Source organism: Crocuta crocuta, unplaced genomic scaffold, assembly GCF_008692635.1.
Source record: "Crocuta crocuta isolate KB4526 unplaced genomic scaffold, BGI_CrCroc_1.0 scaffold729, whole genome shotgun sequence".
Classification (NCBI taxonomy): Eukaryota; Metazoa; Chordata; class Mammalia; order Carnivora; family Hyaenidae; genus Crocuta; species Crocuta crocuta.
The window spans coordinates 382,581-391,225 of NW_027528876.1; the positions used below are offsets into that span (position 1 = coordinate 382,581).

General features: G+C 64.1%; 1 protein-coding gene across 1 annotated transcript; it reads left to right on the forward strand.

The window, feature by feature from the left end:
* Positions 1-6: 6 nt before the first annotated feature.
* Positions 7-2,814, forward strand: TMEM121 (transmembrane protein 121). Its single transcript, XM_077756747.1, has 4 exons — positions 7-998; positions 1,296-1,415; positions 2,504-2,663; positions 2,772-2,814. Exons 1-4 carry the CDS (start codon positions 35-37, stop codon positions 2,812-2,814), a joined length of 1,287 nt encoding a protein of 428 aa, XP_077612873.1. The 5' UTR covers positions 7-34.
* The last annotated feature ends 5,831 nt before the right edge of the window (positions 2,815-8,645 follow it).

Consider the following 8,645-nt stretch of genomic DNA (forward strand, 5'->3'; position numbering starts at 1 on the left):
GGGCGCGTCCAGGCCGGGGCCGCGGCGGCCGACCATGGTGCTGCCGCCCCCGGACCGGCGCCACGTGTGCCTGACCACGCTGGTGATCATGGGCAGCATGGCGGTCATGGACGCGTACCTGGTGGAGCAGAACCAGGGCCCGCGCAAGATCGGCGTGTGCATCATCGTGCTGGTGGGCGACGTGTGCTTCCTGCTGGTGCTGCGCTACGTGGCCGTGTGGGTGGGCGCCGAGGTGCGCACGGCCAAGCGCGGCTACGCCATGATCCTCTGGTTCCTGTACATCTTCGTGCTGGAGATCAAGCTCTACTTCGTCTTCCAGAACTACAAGTCGGCGCGGCGCGGCGCGGCCGACCCGGTGGCGCGCAAGGCGCTGACGCTGCTGCTGTCGGTGTGCGTGCCCGGCCTCTTCCTGCTGCTCGTGGCGCTCGACCGCATGCAGTACGTGCGCACCTTCCGCAAGCGCGAGGACCTGCGCGGCCGCCTCTTCTGGGTGGCGCTGGACCTGCTCGACCTGCTGGACATGCAGGCCAGCCTGTGGGAGCCGCCGCGCAGCGGGCTGCCGCTCTGGGCCGAGGGCCTCACCTTCTTCTACTGCTACATGCTGCTGCTGGTGCTGCCGTGCGTGGCGCTCAGCGAGGTCAGCATGCAGGGCGAGCACATCGCGCCGCAGAAGATGATGCTCTACCCCGTGCTCAGCCTCGCCACCGTCAACGTGGTGGCCGTGCTGGCGCGAGCCGCCAACATGGCGCTCTTCCGCGACAGCCGCGTCTCGGCCATCTTCGTGGGCAAGAACGTGGTGGCGCTGGCCACCAAGGCCTGCACCTTCCTGGAGTACCGCCGCCAGGTGCGCGACTTCGCGCCGCCCGCGCTCGCGCTNGCCGCTTCTTCATCTCAGGAATCCCTCGGACCGCGGACTCGCAGCCCAGCTCGCCCAGCCCGCCCCCAGCGCCCCCAGCGCCCCCGGGGGAACGGGGTGCTGGCTGGGAAGGGAGGACAGAGTGGGCGGAGGTCCGGTCCCTTGGGGTCCCTTGGTGGGGGCCTCTGGCTCAGAGTTTGGGGCCACGGAGGCCTCTGTCCTTTTAAAGACTCGTGTTTACAGTTTTGTATCCAAAACCGCACTGCCCTGCCTGTTTCCTGAGTCCAGTTTCTGACGGCGGGGCCGGGTAGGAGGAGGGGTATGAGGGTGAACGCGAAGTGAGGGGTCTGGGCCGGCCCCCTCCCGAGGCGTGCTCTCAGGAGGTCGAGCTGTCGCAGAGACACTCTCCCCTCCAACGTCACTGTCCCCACCTGCACAGGTGACATCACCCCAACTCTGTCCTTCGTGGACTACCGTGCTACCCTCGTCTCTGCCTGCACACTTGAGGCCTGGCAGTGCCCCCAAGCCCCTGGTTCTCTCCTCAGTGTGGGAGTGGGAGGTGGGGGGAAGGGGCCAGATGTGGGATCAGGTGGACATTTGTGCCCAGGTGGACATTGGAGCCTGAGGCCAGGGGCATGGAGCCTGGCCCCGCCTCACCTGGGCCTGGTGGGGATAGACACCCATGGAGCCCACAGCTGCGGGGCCCAAGCCGCACGGTACCTTGGGGGGGCAGACGGGCAGAGAGGACGCTTGAGGCTACCTGACCTGTCACTTGAGAGCACACGACACCACCCGCAGGTGGCCTCTCACCTGGCCTCTGCCCGGCACCATGCACGTGTGATGTGGCCCTGGGGACCCACCAGCCAAGGAGGGTCTCTCTAGCATTTGGGGAGGGGACCCTTTGCCTTGGGCCGTACGGGGCTGTTGACGCGGCTGTTGGAGGGCCCCTGGCTGGTGGCTGCAGGCGCTGTGTCAGACGGCAGGTGTGGTGGACTAGCCCTTGTCATGGAGCCGCGTGGCGGGCCAGACGTGCTCAGTGCGTTTTGCCTGCGCTGCCCGAAGACAAGGCCCGCTATCCCTGTCTGTAGGCAACAGCTCCCGGAAGGGCCCAGAGCTGTCGGTGCAGAGCAGGGACCTCTCTGCCCCCCCTTCCTTCCAAAGCTCAGAGGGGGGCTGGCTGGCTGCTCCCCCTCCCCCATCTTTCCTCTCCCCCAGCTTGCGATTGCCTGAGGTCTGGCTTTTGGGAGTTGAATGCCTCCCAGGCAGCTGGCCTTGGTGACCACTGTCCCCAGGTGCCATTACACCCTGGCTACAGCCTTGTCCTTGTCTTCCAAAAAGACCACTTGCCCCCCCCAACCTTGGCAGCCTCTCTCTGAGCCCGGGGAGCCCAGGTGGGGAGCAGGGGAGGCTCTCTCCTCCTGTGTTGGCACGTGGCGGTGGGGTCGGGCGGGGCGGGGAGAAGCGGAGGGCGCTGCAGAGGGAGCTGCCCCAGAAAGGCCACAGGCCAGGCGTGGAGGGCTGCAAGGGGCCCAGCCCGCAGGTGGGGCAGGGTGTGCATGCGGTCTTGGTCTGGGGTGGGGGCGGCAGGTGAGGCTGAGGGCCAGCTGCTGCCCCTGAGCCAGCGTTGGCCCGTCCTGTCCCCACCAGTGCCTCCGGCTGTGTCCTCGGTGCGTCCAGAGCGCAGGAGACCGGCTCCGACAGGCTCCCGGTTCCTGCCGGCCTCTCTCCACCTCCTGCACCGGGTTCCCGCCTGCTTTGCGTCTTATCTGCAGAGCCTGTTCTCAGAGGAACCCGTGCTGGCCCTCGGGTGGGGGAGGCAGTGATGCGGAATATTTTGTGGGGTCGGCTTTGCTCTGAGGCCCCCACATCCAGTGTCAGAGGTGGGAACTCCACTGGCCTCCGTTGGCCTCCCCAGACCGTTTAGTGCCGAGGACAGTGCCCCCCAACCCCCGTCCTGACTTGGTTTAATGGCCCACGTGCGCTTCCTCTGTCTCTGGCCTCAGGACACCTGTGGGACCAGCGAGGCCTGTGGCCGGTGCTCACTGTTGTCCTGACCACTTGGGCCCGGTTGCAGCCGGGCTGGGAGCCGGGGGCGTCAGGTGGGCTCGTGGCCTGGGGAGTCCATCCTCTGGGGTCTGCCTTGGTGACAAGACGCAGACCCAGCCACATTCCAGCCTGCCCTTTCTCTGGCTTCCCGAGGTGGCCTGTGATGGCCGGACGCAGAGGAGGCAGCCACTGGTCCCTTGTTCTCTGCTCTCTCAGCTCACAGGTCCTGAGGCAGCATCTGCTGTGGCTGCGTGTGGGCCCCGATGCTGAGCCCGGCCAGACACCATCCCTGTTCGTGGGGGGGGTGGGCTTGTGGGGCGGCCCGACTCTGGGGGAGGGGCAGGCCGTGCTTGGGCCTGGGCAGAGCAGGGACGCCTTCCTCAGACGGTTGGTGGAGTGTCCTGGGGCCAGTGTGGTGGTCACTAGGCCAGCAGGGCAGGGGCAGCTCACAGGGCCGGGGGGCACCTGAGAAGCCACTGGGGACTTGTGGGTGGTGGCTGGGCTGGACAGCTCACGCGTGGTGGGAAGAGAATGAAGAGGGGCCAGCTCCTGGGGAGGGGCAGCTGCAGGGGGAGGGTCAGGGAGGGGGGGGGGCCGTGGGGTACCGGGCAGAGGGCCAGAGAAGGGGTGTTTCCAGGAGCCCACGCCCCTCCTGCAGCCCCTTCCTTCCAGGCAAGTCATATGCTGCGTCCTTCCCCATCCTCTGCCGACAAGAAAGTCAGCTGGGGGTCGGAGGAGAAAACCCCAATACAGTAACAGCTGGATGGTGATTCGCGTCAGTGCCTCACGGTCAGGAGTACCCTTCTCCCAACTTGGGCTGTCCTGGCCAGATGCCCGGCAAGCTGGCCCCGCCAGGATCTGAGGTGCCGACCCACGCCCACCGTGCGCCTTGGGTCTGGACGCCGGTGAGGTCCCCAGCTGGGGCGGTGCTCCTGGGGCCTGGGAAATCAGGTGCCAGCACTCTTGTGCTAAGAAGGCCCCAGCCTGGTCACCTTCTCCAAAGGGCTCAATGTTAGCTTGTTTCTAGGTGGGCCTTGAGGACATTTGTCACTGAGCGCAGAGTTGGAGGTAAGCCCCCCCAGGGTGGCTACCTCACGCAGGACGACCACCCGTCTGCCTGTATCCACCATCCTGGAGGGTTGGTGACGTCTCCTTGGGTGGTCGGTCCCAAGGGTCCACAATACACCAGGTTCACATCTTAAAAATAGCATCCAAGGGCAGGGACCTGCGGCCCCTCCCATAGGTAGGAAAATCTCTCTCTGAAGTCTCAGACAGGGGTCCGCCCACGCCCTGCGCTCCAGATCCTGCTCCCTCCACAGCCTGTCTACTGATGGCTGGCCGCGGGGGGGGCGGGGGGGCAGGGACCGCCCCAGCATGCCGCCTGGTTCCTCTGCCCGCAAGCCCGAAGGGGAGATGGGAGGGCAGGCGGTGCGGCACACACAGCTGGCGGGGCCGCCCACCCTTTGGCGTGACCCACGAGTGAGTCTCCGCTGGGGCATCTGAGGTGCTGCCGCGTGGGCCCAGCTGCCCGTCGATGCCGCAAGTATCATCAGTCGCGTTGCTGAGACTTTCTGCACAATGCTGGCACACATCCAAGTCCCCGAGCAGTGAACCCCCCCCAGGGCCACCCGCCCCCCCGGCCTGCACCGTCCTGCGAACCACANAAGGCGTGTGGTGTCCCTCAGCCCAGCGCCGGCTCTGGCCGGGCCCCCGCCCACCCTCCCCAACCCCAGAGCCAGGGCCCTCCGCGCCCCCTTCCTCCCCTGGGGCAGTGGGGTCAGCCCTCCTTCTGCCCGTGGGGAGCACAGACACAGACCAGACGCAGACTCGGAAAGACAAAGCGTTTGAACTTCTGACCCTTCATCTCCCAGCCCAAATCACATTCACATTTTCTGTAGCAAAATGGCCTCGTAATAATAGAAATTCAATTTGGCCAAATCACACCCACTCGTCTTCAGTGACACCTCACACCTCACGGGGTCAGATTCCTTCTGTTGGGAGAGTAGCGGCACGAGACGGAAGCCGGCACCACCGCCCAGTTCCCGATGGCCGCCATGCCCCCCGCTTCTCCGGGGGTCCTTTGCGGGTGGCCCCCGGCTGAGGGATGGGGCCCCACTTCTGGCGGAATCAAGGTAGCTGCCTTCTAAGCAGGAAAGACTGAGAAAGCAGCCAGATCCCGGGCTGAGAGCTGCCCGAGGGCGGGGGTGCGGGTCCGGAGCTTGAGCAGCTGCGTCGGGCTCGGGCAGGTGCCCTGGGCGGCAGGGCTGCCCCGCTGCGGGCAGGCGGGCAGGTAGGGCTGCAGCGGGGAGCTGAGAGCAGAGGGGCCGAGGGCGGTGGTTCTGCAGGGAAACAGAGCCAGAAGGACAGACAGACACGCACAGAAAGAGATGTATGTCCCAGCCTCCATGTCTGCAAGGGGGGGCCCAGGCGAGCCCGGGGCTCCATTCAGGCCAAGCGCAGAGGTCCGGGAACCAGGAGGGCCCGTGTCTGTCCGAGGGCAGAAGGCGGGTGGACCTCGCAGTCCCTCCTGGTCCATGCTGGGGGAGCCACCCGCTTCAGTCTGTCCCCCGACTCGGTGCCTGTCTCTGGAGACGCCCAGACGGACACCAAGGGGAGTGTCGGACACGCCAGCCTCGTGTCCCGTGGCCCCGTCCGGAAAAGAAAAGTCCACGGGTACGGGGGCAGGACACCAGGGCTGGCAGCCATGGTGCGGGGGGGAGATGCCCACGGGCTTGTGAGGCCCCGCGGTCGCCCCTGCGTGGTGACAAGAACCAGCTTTCCTTTGGGGTCACCCCGTAACCTCCCCAGCCCAGAGGTCAGTGTGGATGGACGGCATCCCTTCAGGGGCTGGTGGGTCTGTCCGTCAGTCACTGGGGATGAGGTGCTAGCCTCCCACTGACCGTGGACTCATCCGTGTCCCCCAGGAGATGGTGGCGAGGGACGCGGACCGTCGTGCTGCTCTCGCATGGAGTCTGACAGGCTGTCCGGCTGCTGGTCTGTCTCAGCCTGTCAGGGACACGCTCCTCCCCGCAGGTCCACCTTTAAGGGGACACTGGTACGGTGTCTGCGTGGCTCTCAGGAGCTGGGGTGAGGCACCTGGCTTGCACCCCACTGTCCTAAACTCGAACACGTGGGTACCCAGAGCTGCTGGGCGCCCAGGGGCCCCGTGAAATTTTGCTTCTGTGGAGGGAGGTCTCCAGAAGACCAGTGCCTTGGAATTCGACCGGAGTTTTTAGTTTTTTGCTCCCAAATCTTTGCCCTGATTTGCATTCTTGGCGGGAGAAGTTCTAGCAGCTACCCACTCCCTCCGTGGCCACGAGTCTCTGTGACCCCCAGGTGGGGAGAGGCCGCGTTCACCCGAGGCAGCCTCCCCTGAGGCCGGCGCCTCCCTCGGTGCAGTCCTGACGTGCGGGCTCTCAGCTCCAGCGAAAGGGTCTTGTGCTCCGAAGGCGCCCCTGTGACTGGTTCCTCCCTCCTCATGCTGCCTCGCGTCTGGCTGCACCCGCTGTGTGCACATCTGCCTCTCGTCCACTCTGGCCCCGTCGATGGATTCGAGGATCTTCCCAGGGTTTGCTGCGTGGGCAGCGCTCCTCGCGGGCAGGTCCTCCTTGGGAGCGTGTGCAGCGTGAAAACAGCCAGGATGCAGGGAAGGGGACGTTAGCCTTCACCAGGTGATGCCGAGTGGCTTTCCGGGAGCCCCTGCGTCGAGTGACCCGGGTGCATGAGCACCTGCGGCCCCAGCCGGGGCTGCGTGTCCATGCTTTGGTTCTGGCACCCAGTGTTGCTGATGAAAAATCTCCTTCACACGGAGCTTCGCTTCTCTCCGCGAGTCTGTGGAATCTGCGTGCGATCTCGGTGCGCTGTGTCCAGCCGTGGACTTCGGCTTCCGTCCCTTCGTCGGGCCTGCGAGCGGTGGTGTCTGGTCTGGGACTCGACCAGACGTGCGAGGTTTGACAGCCATCCACACGGGTCTCGATTTTGTTGAAGATCGTGTTTGTCGTGTTCTGGCACGTCTTCACCCAGATTCAGGCTCCTGGGAGTCGGGGACGGGGTTGGTCTCCGGGGCCCTGGTGTTACGGTCGATGCTGCCCGGCTTCTCACCTGGCTTCCCCTTCTGCCCCGTGGACTCTCCCCTGAGCTCTGGTTCCGCTTGTGTTTCCACGACACGTGTGTCCCGCCCTTTCCCTCAAACGTTCTGCTCTGGGTGGGGCGTGTGTGTCCCCCCGAAGCCGGAGCCCCCAGTGTGCGGGGTTTGGAGCTGCAGTCAGACGGGGGTGTGCGGTGCCCGTGAGGGGTCAGCGCCCCTGAGGGGGACGGCACGGCTCCCACTGTCCGCCCCGCGAGGACGCCGCGAGAAGCCGCGTCCATGAGCTGGGAAGCACATCCTTCCCAGAACCCGCCGTGTGGTGCCCCGACCTCAGGCCTCCGGCGCCCAGACAGGAGGAAGCCAGGCCGTGGTGTTTGTCGCAGTGGAGGCCCGTGTTTGAGGAGGCCGGCGTGACGGCGTGGCTCCTGCGAGCGCGGGCCTATGCGCCCACCTCCTACGGCCTCGTTACACTTGTCTTGCACCCTCTTCTCCGGCCCCCTCCCGCCCGTTGGCTCCATCGTGTTTTCCGGTGTCCTTTTTATCCCCTGCTGGTTTGGAAAGTAGAGCCAAAAAATTCTTTTGTAATTTACCATTGACTTTTTTTGAGGATGACAGATCTAATTCGTTAATTTTTCCGTTGTAGGAAAATATATGTAGCATAAAACTTACATTGTAACCATTTTTAGGCGAACAACTTGGTGGCGTCACACGGTTCACACAGCTGTGTGATCAGCACCACCGTCCATCACCAGAACTTTCCCGTGCCCCCAGAATGAAGCTCTGTCCCCACTGAACCCTGACCCCTGGGGACATCATCTACTTTCTGCCTCTATGAATGTGACCTCTCTCGGGACCTTGTGTGAGTGGACACGTGGTGTGTGTCCCTCAGAGACTGGCCTCTGTCACTCAGGGCAATGTTCTCAAGCTCCATCCACATGGTGGCAGGAACTAGGATTTCCTTTTATTTTAATTTTTATTTATTATTAATTTTAATTTTTTAAAAAATTTCTGAGAGAGAGCGAGCGTGAGCAGGGGAGGGGCAGGGAGAGAGGCAGGCACAGAATCTGAAACAGGCTCCAGGCTCTGAGCTGGCAGCACAGAGCCCAACGCGGGGCTCGAAACAGACCGTGAGACCATGACCTGAGCCGAAGTCGGACGCTCAACCCACTGAGCCATCCAGGCACCCCTGGGATCACTTTTTAAAACAAAAGATGGGGCACCTGCATCGCTCAGTTGGTTGAGTGTCCGACTTTGGCTCAGGTCATGATCNGAGCTGGCAGCACAGAGCCCGACGCGGGGCCCAAACTCACAAACTGCGAATTCATGACCTGACCCGAATTCGGACGCTTAACTGACTGAGCCCCCAAGGCGCCTGAAAATTCAGCTCTTTTACTGTGAATTGCCTGAGGAAATTATTCACCAGCTTTGCACATTTCTGTCCCCACTTTGTCCCGTCCCGCTGCCCCACGCCCTGTCCCAGGGCCCAGACCCTCCTGCAGAAGGTTCTGTGTGTTTCTCTGCGAGGCTGCCAGCCGTCACCCTGACTTTAGCTGGACGCTCTGCTGCTGCTGAATGAAGACGCCGTTCCTGAAGCTTCTCCATCGGGGCGGGTGGCGGTGGGTGTGCCAGCATCAGGGCAGGTGCTGAGCGTGGGCC